The sequence below is a fragment of the Aulonocara sp. 'chitande type north' Nkhata Bay genome, linkage group LG8 (genome assembly GCF_057382095.1).
Source record: "Aulonocara sp. 'chitande type north' Nkhata Bay isolate Kocher_YH1m ecotype deep benthic linkage group LG8, A_spYH_male_GT1.1, whole genome shotgun sequence".
Taxonomy (NCBI): Eukaryota; Metazoa; Chordata; class Actinopteri; order Cichliformes; family Cichlidae; genus Aulonocara; species Aulonocara sp. 'chitande type north' Nkhata Bay.
In genome coordinates, this window is record NC_141351.1 from 10590318 (window position 1) to 10604353 (window position 14036).

Consider the following 14036-nt stretch of genomic DNA (forward strand, 5'->3'; position numbering starts at 1 on the left):
AATATGCATAGGTTCATTAACATACGACGTCTACATACAAACAAAGAGTACCTTGCCTGTGTGTGTGTGTGTGTGTGTGTGTTGCTGATCAAAGGGTCAAACATCCTTGGTCAGGAAGAGGGTAGACTAGACCCCCCCCGGTGAGGAAGTCCAGCAGTTCACACTGACGTTCAGCTCTTTCGTCAGGTCTTTCATTCATTCATTTCATTTATTTATTCATTTTCAGGCACAACAAATACCTATATTGAACATAAAATACACAAAACAAAAAACAAAACTTGCCTGAAAAAGGAGTGGGACGAAGAAAACTTATTAAATCCCACCCCTATACTCACTCATCAACAAAAAAAAACAATAAACTTCCCGCAGCTACGCCCATCATTGCATACAGACCCATCAACAGCCCCGGGCAGATACAAGCATCTAAGCGGCAGCTCGCAACCAACAATTAGAGCCTTCATAACTGAATACAGAATATATAAATTATAAATTGCATTACCACAGGTAACAGGCAGTAATAACTACAAGTAACAAACACACATACATATACATACATATATATCTACACACACAAGTACATATATGTACATACATACGCACACTTTATTTTATTTTTTTTATTTTGGAATCCATACCAGCAATGGTAAGAGGACAGACATTACAGAGCACACTAAAACCCATCATTGAGTATACTGTGACCAGACCAACTGTTTGTAGAGAAATTTAAATCTATGAATATTTTTGCATTGTTTCAATTGTAAACTCAGACTGTTCCAGATTTTCACACCACATACAGACACACAAAAGCCTTTACGGGTTGTTCGAGTTCTGGGTAATTTGAATTCTCCAAAGCCTCTCACATTATAAACCTTTTCTCGAATTTCAAATCTAGTTTGTAAATTTGCCGGTAAAAGTTTAGTAAAAGCTTTATACAAAATTATGGATGTATTGTAATTAACCAGATCCTGGAATTTAAGTAACTTTGCCTGAAGAAAGAATTTGTGAGTATGATCTAGATAACCAGCCTTGTGAATAATACGCAGTGCTCGTTTCTGTACTGTGACTAATGGATTAGTTGTATTTTTATATGTATTTCCCCACACTTCCACACAATATGTAAGATATGGAAGAACCAGGGTACAGTACAGAGTACGAAGTGCATCTTTATCAAGGAATTGTTTCACTTTGTTCAAAACTGCGAGGCTTCTAGAAATTTTGGTTTTTATGTGTCTGACGTGGGGTTTCCATGAAATTTTGTTATCAATTATAACTCCCAAAAATTTGTTTTCACTCATATTATCAATTGGTACACCTTCAATGATAATTGGTAATTCTATATTATATTTTAAATTACCAAAAAACATTGCTTTAGTTTTATTTATATTTAATGATAATTTATTTATGTCCATCCATTTTTTTATTAATTTTAGCTCCCTGTTTACAGTCATTACAAGATCAGTATAATCATCGCTACTGAAAAATATGTTGGTGTCATCTGCGAACAGTATGAGTTTAAGTACTTGAGAAACATCAAAAATATCATTTATGTATACATTGAAAAGTTTTGGTCCCAACACTGACCCTTGGGGAACACCACATGTAATACCAAGTTTCTCTGAATGGTAATGCCCTATGCTAACATATTGTTCCCGACCTGTTAGGTAACTTTTTAACCAGTTACCAGCTTTCCCTCGAATACCATATCTTTCCAATTTATCCAGTAAAATTGAGTGATTGATTGTGTCGAAGGCCTTTTTGAGGTCAACAAAAATACCAACTGCATATTTATTTTTATCCAGTGTATCAGTAATTTCTTCTACTGCCTCAATTATCGCCATTGAAGTGGTTCTTTGCGTTCTGAAACCATACTGACCAACATTTATTATTTGATGTTTTTCAAGGAATTTTTCTAATCTTGAATTAAAAAGTTTTTCTAGAATTTTTGAGAATTGAGGCAGTAGAGAAATAGGCCTATAATTGGTAAAACTGTGTTTGTCATTACTTTTATATAGTGGTATTACTTTCGCAATTTTCATTTTTTTTGGAAAACAACTGGACTGAAATGATAAATTACAGTCCGGTTCCAAGAAGAGTTCCTTTTTTACAACTGTCCATCCAGCCTCATGCCACGTCAGCTGGGGGGCCCGAGGAGCTCATCCAGCCTCATGCCATGTCAGCTGGGGGGCCTGGAGAGCCCATCCAGCCTCATACTACGTCAGCTGGAGGGCCCGAGGAGCCCGTCCAGCCTCATGCCACGTCAGCTGGGGGTTCTGGAGCACCCACCCAGCATCTCTCCATCTCCGCTAACGGCTCTGGTGAGTTCGTTCAGCCACCACCTGCAGCTCCACCACCTGCTTCACCACCTGCAGCTCCCACGCCGTCGCCTGGTCCTGCCTCGCCTGGTCCTGCGGTTGCCACGGCACCACCTCGTCCACGCCTAGCACGGCTGTCTTTTCCACGTCATCTCCTCAACATCACCGGCCGCTTTCCAGGCCACTGACTAGGCGTCATGGCCGTTGTGGGTGGCCCCTGGACCTGTTGCCACGCCGTCGCTGCCGTCCGCATGGTCGGCCCCCAGACCCGCTCAGTCACTGCCACCACTTTCCACGTGGCCGGCCCCCTGAACTGTTTGATCCTGAACTCCTGTGCCGTTGGCCTCCGGGCCAGCCCCCTGATCTCATGAACTGTGGATTTCTGGACCGTCACCCTCCGGGTCGGCCCCCTGAGAAGTTATGAACTGTTCCCTGCACTCCTGTGCATTTGATGGACATTTTGTTTTTGTGGTTTTGTTCCTGTTTTATTTTGATGGGGTCCTGTGTTCCTATGTTCAATGTTTTTAGTTTTACTCTCCCCTTGTGTTTCCCCATGTGTTTCCATTTCCCTCATTATCCTCCTGTGTGTATTTAGTCCATGTGTTTTCAGTCATTCCTCGTCAGGTGGCCTGCTCATCCATGTCACAACTTCAGGTATCCATGTCAGTTCACCCAGTTTAGGTTATTGTTTAGTTTCACCCATGCCCTTTGTTTGTACCTTGTTTCCTAGCCTTAATAAACGGCTTGTTTTTTGTTAAATCCACGTCATGTTCAGTATTTGGTCTGCGTTTGAGTCCTCTTTTGCAAACACATACAGTCTGCTTCAGTCAGACTGTGACAGATGGCTTTTTTTTACTCCTCTTTCCATCTATGTCCACTGTGAATCACATGAGAACCAGAAGCAAAACACAGCTGACACTAATTAAACAGACAAAACCAGGGAGTATGTGTAAAAAAACACACAAAAAAAAAACCCCATTATGTACCCTTATGTAAGCACATAGAAAAAAGTGCTTACATAAGCAGGTGTGACTGGAACAAGTTGTATAAAGTGCCTCGAGTGCTTCAGGAGAGTACTCAAAGGTATAATAAAAACGTGCCATATAAAAAACAGTCCATTTTCCATTAAAGTAGTTTGAATTGGAATTTTGACTGTACATAACCAAGTTTCTTAGTACACTGTGTATCTGAACATAAAATAAGAAAATAAGAGTGGCTGTGACTAATTCCCATAGCTCGCAGAGCTCTGGGCTGAAATAGTAACCTATGGACACACTCTTTTAAGAGGCGTGATAGGTTGATCAAATTACAAGATGTTTGAGTAACAAATTTGTGTTCCCACAGGGTGGAAATTTCCATCTGAGACTGCTAATGGAGTTAGAGGAAAAAACCAAAAAGTAAAATTGATAACAGTGAAGAAAACAATTGGTTGAAAATCCCCTGGAGGCATTAGAGAAAAAAAGCATTATGAAAAGACAGATTTAACATCTCAGAGAAATTGTTTTTGTATCCTTCCTTAGAGCCTCGGTGTGTTGGAGCATTTTTTGAAGTATCTGTTATGTTCCCCTAAAAGGGGTCTCGGCGATGAGGGGGAAGCAACAAAATGTGTCCGGGTCAGAAAAAGGAGAAAGAGGCAAAATGATTAAATTAAAGATTGTTATTAAAGTTTCTATTAATATTAACTAAAAGAGACGGACAAGCCACTATCACCATTTAAAGAAACAGAACAAAACTCAAACATTGGTCAATTAAACTGAGAAGTAAGCCAGAGAAGGATAAATTGCCAAACACACTCCTCTCCACCAAGTAGGAGCAGAACACACACAGCTCACTAGCTGCAACCATTCACATGGCACTCTAGCCCAGAGCTCACCTTTCTCTGGGCTTAAATCCCTTTGATTACTGATGTAAATCAGCTGTGTAAAAGAGAAAGGTGGCACCTCAGGCAGAAGAGATTGTAGGACACGCCCACACAGGCACCTTCAGGAGGAGGCCCTGCTAGGGCCGTAACACCCCCTCCCATAAATACAAACCTGTGGTTTGTCAAATGATTATGATAACCAAAACAATCAAGTCCGTAACCGTTGCATCACCAAATTGTAGGCTCTCCACCTACAAAACCCCATAGCAACGGTTGGGCATTTCCTGCGGAAGCTGCCAACCCCATCTCAGTGGGTTCACAACTGTAAGAGCCAATTAAAGGTTAATTTTATTGGTACTGGTAAAACGATTAGAGGAGAAATATACATGTTTGATGTTAAGAATATAATTTCTAGTTAATTTCAAAATACTGTTTTGTTAAAGGTATAGAATATAGAAGTGTGACATTCTAATGCGCTTTTTAGTATTTTGGGCTTCCGGCACACTGAAATTGCGTAGTTGGGGAGTCGGATAAGCTGGAAGCAACACAGTTTTTTGACCAAGTCTTGCCATGTAAATTAAAAGTTTCAATAAACATCTTTTTTGCAAGAAAAGTACCTGGACTTGCTCGCGTTTCAAATGCATGTTGCCGGACTGACTCCTAAAGGTGGTACAGAAGAGTGAAATAGAGACCGAGTGCCGCCACTACAACAGCATTGACAGAGAGTGGCCCCAGACCTTCGAAACAGTGTCACATGTGATAGCCAGGGCTTTGAACCATCACATGTGGAGAACCCAGCAGGCAGCTAGTGGGCTTTACTGAAACACTTTGCAGACGATTCCTCAGGTCACGAGTACAGGCATGTTTGTTAGCCAGGGGTGCAGGCAGAGGCGGAGCCAGACATTTGAAACACCCGGGGCTTAGCCCAAAGGGTAGTATGCATGTGGGATTTTTCTTTTTTTTTTTTTTTTTTTTTTTTTGGGGGGGTGGTGTAGAAATGACTGAAAGATTAATAGGCTCTGTTTTGAGTTTTGTTCAAAAAAGAATGACTTCATATAGGGAAAAATATATATCACATGTGCAGGACACCTTAAACTAGTTTTTTAATTAAGCAGCGAGGCAGAACAAGGTCAGGGCTGTATCAAGACACAGGGACTAAACCCCAAATCAACCAGACCCAGACAGGACTACAACAGTTCAAAATCAGGACTACTGAGGACTTAACCAAGACAGAACCACAATCAGAACTAGATGATAGCACTAAAAATCATCATAGACCTGCACTACACTTGTTTTTTTAATTCTACCAAAGTACAATATTTAGATTGAGAAAAGTTTATATAATTATTTAGCCTTGTTGTGCAAACAAGCCTGCAGAACTTAATAAATACAGAATTTGAAAAATAACAAACCTAAAAAGAAACACTAGGTACGAGATACATGAGTACCTATGATACGGTGATACTTTTGGTAAACGACCATTTGGCTAACATGTGTGTCTCACCTGCTCTTGTTCCCTCTCTGTTCTGTCCTCGTTCTCCTCTCTCTCCCTCTTTGTGCTGACAATCATCAAATATACAGTTGAAACCAGATATTTACTCTTCATATAAAAACACTTTAATTGTAACATCAAATCAGACAAAATGTTTATTTTTTTAGATTGATAAATATAAAAACATATTTGTTAACTTTAAGAGTAAAGAGAGAAACTATCTGTATTTCTTAATAGCAAATGGCACCAAATTGTATTCAAACTGAGCCACACTTATGGAGCTCCACAGTTCTTTTCCTGGTGTTTTGGTTGATATCTCTTGATTTTCCCATGTCACAGAAACAGGCTCTGTGTTTTGCCTTATATGCATCCACAGGTGTGCCACCAACTTACTCACATGGACTCTACTAACCTATCAGAAGCTTCTTCAGCTCAGAATGGAATCGTCTGGAGTTTTCTTATTAATTAACAATAAACTTAGTGTATATGTACTCCTTAATATGATGAAAGTGATAATAAATAGACAGTTCTGTCTCTCTTTATTCTGACATTTAACTAATTCAAAATATATTTCAATATTTATCTAAAACAAAAGTTTACTCTAAATTGATGTTGTACAGTAAAAATGTTTTATGTTTTCTCCCTAAAGTGTATGTAAATATCTGGTTACAAATGTGAACATCCTGCTGTGTACTGAAATCCCTCTTGTTTTGCATAGAAATATACTGAACAACATACAAAGCATAATATATATAAAATAACATTTACCTGAGTTTCTTTGAAAGAACCCTCTAATGTCCATTCTTATATTTCAGTGCATAACTGAAACCGATTTAGTCGGGGAGGGTAAGAACTGAAAATATGAAATAAACACACGTAAGCTAAGACTCTCTAAAGAAACAGCATTTGTTCGGCTTTTCATTTCGCCATTTGTTGATTCACTCGAAGAGCAAGTAACGTAATATTGGTCAAGTGATCAGTTTGATATCAATCTTTCGTGATTCACCGTCATATTTACATTATTTGTACAGTACGAATGATTTTCTTTGGTACCTGGTCAAACTTAAGCTCTCCTTAGTATGGCTGGTTCCGTTTCTCCAACAGCGCACTCACTGCTGGCAGCAGCTGTCCCGCCCCCTCGCTCAGTTGCTTAGTGTCTGAGCTCGAATCATACCAATATCAGGGGGGATTCACGCACAGTCGTAAATTCCCACAGTGTGCACTATGTGCTTCGAATATTGTGTGTACTTTTTGTTTTATACAGTTGTCAGCCAGGCATCTAACTATGAAAAATTACACTCCAAAAGACCCCGGGCTTCTGACAAAATAACCCGGGCTTAAGCCCAGTAAGCCACCCCCACGCTCCGCCCCTGGGTTGCACTAAGAGCAGTTGGCCCGATGATCTTAGTGCTCTCTGAGGGCTATACAGACAGAGGAGATTCTTGTTCACTGCACAGTTCTTCCTTGAGTATAACAATAAATGAAATCACCACATTAAGAAAAAAATATCATTGTGATCATTTTGAAATTGAATTCAAGAAAGTATTTTGAGGAAAAAAAGTTTGCTATATGTAACGGAGCGAAGGTGATTTTATTTCCACAGTGTTTTTTAAAGGAGGGAAACCTTCCTCCAAAGGGACAGAGCAGTGGAGCCGCCAAGGGAAAGCACACGAATTAAAAACTGTATAGTTAAAATATAATTTATTATATTTAAATTGTTAAAAATATAAAATGAATGAAAACAACCCTGGCCAGGGGACAACACAATAAAAATGAATAAAAAACAACATTAAAAGTCCAGTGGCGTCCGCCACGGTATAAAAGTCACAAAGAATTAAAAATCCAGTGGAGCGGTGCAGAAGGGAAACCCGGCGGCGTCCTCGCCTTCCTCTCCGCGTTCTGCGCCCCAGTGCGCTAAAGAAAGAAAGGCAGCGGCAGTCACTACTGTTTTAGGCAGCTATCATTCATTAAAGGGGACAAGTCAAAAGACTTACCTCGGGTGGGCAGAGCTCTCAACTCTGCCTGTCGTTTCTTTGTAACCGCCAATCGGCACCGGCCCATATATGCCGCCTCCAATTTCCCGCAGACGTGTAATCTGGCCTCCTGTTGCTGCAGCAGTCGAACCGCTCGCTCCGCGTCCCTGCTTGCTGGCGCTGGCGCTGTATCTGTATCTGTATCATCATCATCATCATCATCATCATCATCCTCCTCCTCCTCCTCTGAACGCCAAGCTCCACACAGTCTTATGTGTCACTGAGCACTCTCTGTAAATTACCACTCCCTTTCCTCTCAGGTGTGTCAAATTAGTAAAACGGGAAAAAGGGCGGAGTCTCTCCAGGACAAATTGACAGATGCAACCAAAACATGCAGGATAAATAAAACACTCCACAAGATATAACCAAAACATGCAATATAAAAAATAAATAAGCACACTTCACATTAAAACACAGCAAAGTAAAACAACATCCGTCCTTCCCTGGATGACATATACCATTTACAAAATGCCTTGTTGAGACTGATCAGCCGTCTTGTTATAAAACATGCATCCTCTTTATTCCATGAGGCTGTAACCATCATAACCATAAGTTGTGTGGGTTTTTTGTCTGACCAAGATGCAGCTTTCTTTATCTTTTCAACGTCCTTATAATGACAACCACAATTTGTTAATGTGCTAAAAGAAAAAAAAGATTTCTTTCCTTGTTACGAAAACCGATTCTGAAATACGATTTCACTAACTCGCCAGTTTGTCTTGAAATAACGACATACATCTCCACTTTTTTTTTTTTTCTCAAAACAGAATTACGACTTTAATCTCGAAATGTAGACTTTATTCTTAAAAAGGTCGATTTTTCTTTCTTTTTTTTTTTTTAAATTAAAGTCGCCATAATACCCCCTCGTACTTCCGCGAAATTATTGCGGAGAGATAAAGACCTACTCACGTGTCCCATGGAGGTGGAGCCGGGCCAGCTGCAAGATGCACTGAGGAAATAAAAAGAGGTGAGCTGCATCTGAAAACAGGCTGAACGGACGCACAGGTGTATCAAAGGTAAGACACTGTGCTGCTCAGGTGAAGTGGACAAAAGAAAAAATTAGGCTACAGTCAGAAACCTGCATTTGTTGCATTCTTTTCTCTATTAACAGCAAACTGCAGCACTACAAATAAAATTGGTTAACTTTTAGAAATTAATCGTCAAAGTTTATATAAAGGTAAATTTGTCACTCCATATAGTAACCTGTTAATTAATGAATTCATTCATTCATGCAGAATCGGAATACTATATTAATTAACCAATTATTCTTTTCTGTGTTGTACATTTTTTTCCGATTATTTTGATTTAATTTAATTTATTTTTTTTTTAAATATATGCGATTCCAAACAATGTGGCTTTTTGGTCGTTTCAGATGAAGTGGTTTGAAGTTGTTACCCTTGCTGTGTGCGTCCTCGTACCCACCGCTCACTCCCAATCAAAAGGTGTGTACTTCATTTAGGAATTTACTGTTACACTGAATTTCTAATTATGTGAATCTAAATGTTCTGTTTTTTCACCCCCTTCTTTTTTTTTTCATCCCGCCTGGTGTTATCACCTCCCATCCTGCAGTAAGTACCCAATATCTCCATTATCTATTATAATGTTGCCCACCGAGTGACCCCTCCTCGGTGACTTTACGTGTCCTTTCTGTTTATAGATGACACAACCTGGCCAACAATTTTCCCGGAGTATTGCAACGGCACCCGACAGTCACCCATTGACATCGTCTCAGCATCAGCCACACCGAACGCCAATCTGACTGAATTCACTTTTGTGAAGTATGACGACACCTCCGCAATGACGTCAATGACAAATACTGGCGACACAGGTGAGCACCGGGAGTTTGTGGCTACAAGTGTGTTGTCATGGGGTTTCTGTAAACTTTGTATCTCACTTAGATTTTAGCGCCCTCATCTTTTCTGCAATTAAACGCACTGGCCTTGCGCCTGAATTTTTCCTTTGACTCCTCGCAGGTTAGGTGTAACTTTATCGTGTTTTTGTTTTTTCACCTTCTTTCAGTCCAAGTGACCCTTAAGAGCGGAGTTAAGATTTCAGGAGGGGACCTGTCCGAGCAATACGACAGCCTCCAGTTTCACTTGCACTGGGGTAATGGCTCCTCTGTCCCCGGCTCAGAGCACACAGTGGATGGAAAGCGCTATCCTATGGAGGTACAGATTTTTTTTTCTTGTTATTTTGGTGTATTTTTGAATATATTAATTTTAAATCTGTAAAAAAAAAAACAAAAAAGAAAAAGAAAAACCCAACAGAAATAAACAAGCAAACGTCTGTATAACTTCATTTTCGCAGCTGCATATTGTGAACAGCAAGTCATCCTACAATGGAAATACAAATCTAGCCGTCAAAGACTCCACCGGACTTTCAGCGCTTGGTTTCTTTATCGAGGTGAGAGAAGCAGTGCACGAGATGACGTAATGCTTACTGTGTTGTTCAGTATTGAGGCCCCACTCGATTTTTTATTTATTTATTTATTTATTTATTTATTTTGGGGGGGGGGGGGGGGGGGTCTCTTTCCTCGTCTGTTATGGGGAATGCGTCAATACCCCTTTCTTTTTCTTCCAGGTAATGTCAGGCAACTCAACTGGCCAGCCGGATAGCTGGCACAATTTGGCTTCTTACTTGCCCAACATCACAGAAAAAGGTGACTTTTTTTTGGTGGAAAACCTCCTCTTCTCTTTCTGACTCTAAATTGTGTCACCCGTAGTTCCTTCATGTAAGTCTTGTTTCTGTCCTCAGGCCAGAACGTTTCAATTGCAGCCGGGTTTTCCCTGGACGACCTGCTTGTCGGTGTGGATCGCACTAAGTATTACCGCTACCTTGGATCCTTGACGACAGTGGCGTGTCTAGAAAATTTTTGTTGGGGGGGCCAGGTAGGGGCACAGATTTGGAGAAGGGTGGCAGATTTAATTGGCAGATAATGTTTAAAAAAAAAATTCTACCAACCCTTAACCATAATTCAATAATCCTATAAACCTAATAACCAAATGCACTTTTAACTCTTATTAGAATGAGATTTTAACCACTACGGTGCAAAGTTTTTAGATACTGCGTTGATAAAGTACAAGAGATACAATCAGTGCTTTGTCAGTGTTTACTCAGCATTCAAGGACATCAATATTTGCATAGTATTTTTACTGACATATAGTGCACATATGTTTTGGGCAAAAACATTTTTGAAAATTAAAATACGAACATTTGTAACAAACAATTGACAAATTAGCCAATGCCAATGCAAAACTTTATCTGCCTGTTAAAAAAAGAAGATAATCTTCTCACAAACTGGTGTTTGATTTTGAAACAGGAAAAAAGTGGGGAAACAAATGAAAAGACTAACATTTGAATAAAACCTGAAAGCAAGTAAATACTTTCTATGCTGCCTTATGGTAAACTTTGGTAATATTGATAAAGAACAACACTGGCTGATGATAAAATACAGTCAGCTGGCATGGTGACACTGCCAGTATTAACCTGCAGGGCTGGACTGGGACAAAAAAATTGGGCATTTTTACTACAGACCGACCCACCAGGTATTAAAACCATAAAGCCTTTGAATGAAAACAAATGCTGTTGTGACAGTGATGTACAGTCTTGTTGGTATATGTATGATTTCTACACATTTTACGTCAGATAAAAACTTTGGTTGTAAGATTTAGATAATTATTTAATAAAAACTAGGTATTTTAAATGAGAATAAGAAAGAAAAGTATTTCTTTGTGCCCACCTCTCCCTGTTAATGCCCTACCTGGCCCCCTGGCAAAACTTTGCTAGACCCGCCCCTGCACAGTTACCAGCTGTCAGCTACATAAAAAAGGATCCTGGTGTTATTTGTCTCTCAGAAACAGTTCATAACTTCAACTCATTCATGTCACAATAAAAGGTAAACCTGTTTCTCCATCACCTGTTCAGCTCTGATGATTCAGTAAGGACATCTCCTGGTTTCATCTTCATGTTTCCCTCTCACCACATATCTAAACAGACATCATGACCAGCAGCTTTACAGCTGTGGCTCCAGCAAACATCAGCTGATACTAGAAATTAATATTAAATACATTCTAACAACAGCCGATCAAGCTTAAACGTGCTGCTGTTGTTTAGCGCAATATCTGCTGGTTTCCTCTTTCTGGCGCAAAGTGGGCGATAAACAAACAAGAGAGACGATCAGCTGATCATTGATCAGTTTCATGATTGAAGTAGCAACAGGAGAGGGAGGGGGAGAGAATGAGAGAAGAGGCAGCTGTGCAGCATAAAGACAGAATAAATCCAGCTTTGTGTCTTTTTTCCATTCTAGCTAAAGTCCGGGACAAACTGCGTCTCTTCTCAGCTCAATACGAAACGCGTAATATTTTCTCTGAATGAGGGACCATTCCATTTTTTTAAGGAGCCGTTGGCAACTCTACTAACCTTATGAATAAAATAAAGTTCACTATCAGTAACATCATAGCACCCACCCAGCTGTATAAAAACTCCGTCAAACTGGCTAGAACGCAGTATGAGTTATTGCAACTGACAGTAAAAAGTCAGCAACATGAAAATAAACTCCACCTAAACTTGGTTTATATCTGACCCAGATAGACTGCAGGTCATAACTTCTTACCTGAAGTTCAGTTCACTTGACACTCGGACTGGCAGCTGCTTCGGGTCTCTCCTCCTGCCTCCCCTTCCCTCATCCACCTGTTGCCTCTGTGGAAGCCCCGTCATAGCCACCACCAAACAACGGAGTTATTTCTACACATCGACCTGCATCTGGCCAATCCACCACCTCTCATTGTTCATGCCGTTACAAAAAAAATAAAAAATAAGTCACTGGGGATATGCCCGGTATGCCCGATGGCCAGTCCAGCTATGTTAACCTGCAACCAAATCTGCAGCTCCATACAGCAATGTTACGACTTAGATTATCTTATAACTCATAACTCTTATGTTAGCTGCCCTCAGTAGCATACTGTCTGAAATATTCCACAGCTGCAATAATTCTTTAAGTGTTATTTTTTTCCTTGGTATTCTAATTTCACCGAAGTTTACTAAACTCAACAAACTTGATATTACTTACCGGGACATTTATTCTGTCCTCATTTTCTTTCACCGAAAAATTGTTTCCTGCAGTGACGTCTTTCGTGCTTGGCTCTCCTACCTTTGCTAACGTGATGCACATAGCGCAGAAGCGATGCTGCATTCACTTACACTCGGATATCTGAGCGTCACCGTGAAAACATAATCGGACATTTGATATTTGATTGAATTTTATTGTTTTGCCTTTGGGGTGGCACCAGGGGTGGCCAGTCTGGTTTGGGGGGTGGCCTGTGCCCCCCCAGGCCACCCCGCTGGACACGCCATTGCTTGACGACCCCCGCTTGTCAGGAGGCGGTGGTCTGGACCGTTTTTAAGGAACCAATTAAAGTCAGTAAAGATCTAGTAGGTGTCATTTCATTTCTTCCTTGTGTCTCCTAATTGTCATTGCTGTGAGCACAGATGCACCGTTAGTGGTTCATACAGCTAACTGGAAACAAAATATGTCTCATGACCAGATTGACCTCTTCAGCACCACACTGCACTTCAACGACAGTTCATCACCAATCATGATAAACGTCTACAGAAGCCTGCAGCCTGCACAGAAAGTCTGGACTCAGAGCATCAAGGCCTCCGCCTCCACAACCTGCTTCTCCCTGAGCCTGCTACTTCTCAGTCTTGTACTGGGCTGGAGTTGGAGCTAAAATAGAAAGAGGATGTCATCAAGAACTTTGCCGATCAACCCGTTGCCTCACCTCAGAGCGCCCGTTCTTTTCCCATTTAACTAAAACTGACTGATTTCTAATGTAGCTCTTTGTGTTTGACATAATCACGAAAAGTATGAAGAACAACTTATTAAGTTCAAGGCTACTTCTGTTCCGATCTTATCTCTCAACACTATCTCTTGATTATGGCTACCTGTGACAAAGCTTTTGCCTGTTGTCAGATTTGAGTCTGTATGATGAATGCACCTCGTGTATGCAACGTTTACTTTAAGCAGTGACATCGACATGTTTTCATTTTGCAAAGCCATATGGTCTGAGCAACTGAGATGTGTTCCATGTCCGTGTTGAGCTGCCAGAGCTACATGTGGGTGACACATTGCTTATGCCCTTAATACTGTACTGTGTTGCTTGAACATGAAGAAAACTGTGACTTTCTTGGTCTTATTAAATGACATCTAAAATTATTTGTGACTGTTTCTGCAGTTTTATTGTCTTTTTTTAATTCTTGGAAGTTTCTGGAACTTTTGAAATGATACATATATGGGTGGAGTCCTCATCTGCATTTGTTACACTTAACTAGGACAAGCTGTC

General features: G+C 40.3%; 1 protein-coding gene and 1 long non-coding RNA gene across 3 annotated transcripts; one reads left to right on the forward strand and one right to left on the reverse strand.

The window, feature by feature from the left end:
* Positions 1-7284: 7284 nt before the first annotated feature.
* On the reverse strand, positions 7285-12971 carry LOC147323223 (uncharacterized). The gene is made up of 3 exons (XR_015130732.1): positions 12308-12971; positions 7660-9855; positions 7285-7579 (listed from the first exon to the last, which is right to left on the reverse strand). It is a non-coding gene; the product is annotated as an uncharacterized LOC147323223 (long non-coding RNA).
* Positions 8902-13424, forward strand: LOC147323224 (carbonic anhydrase 4-like). Of its 2 annotated transcripts, none has more exons than XM_086303480.1 (9): positions 8902-9140; positions 9234-9263; positions 9353-9523; positions 9715-9863; positions 10003-10098; positions 10276-10354; positions 10450-10537; positions 13050-13125; positions 13239-13424. In XM_086303480.1, exons 1-9 carry the CDS (start codon positions 9068-9070, stop codon positions 13422-13424), a joined length of 948 nt encoding a protein of 315 aa, XP_086159606.1. In that variant the 5' UTR covers positions 8902-9067. The 2 variants fall into 2 exon arrangements, with proteins under 2 accessions (XP_086159606.1, XP_086159608.1); XM_086303482.1 differs by having other exon boundaries at positions 8902-9136; positions 9236-9263.
* The last annotated feature ends 612 nt before the right edge of the window (positions 13425-14036 follow it).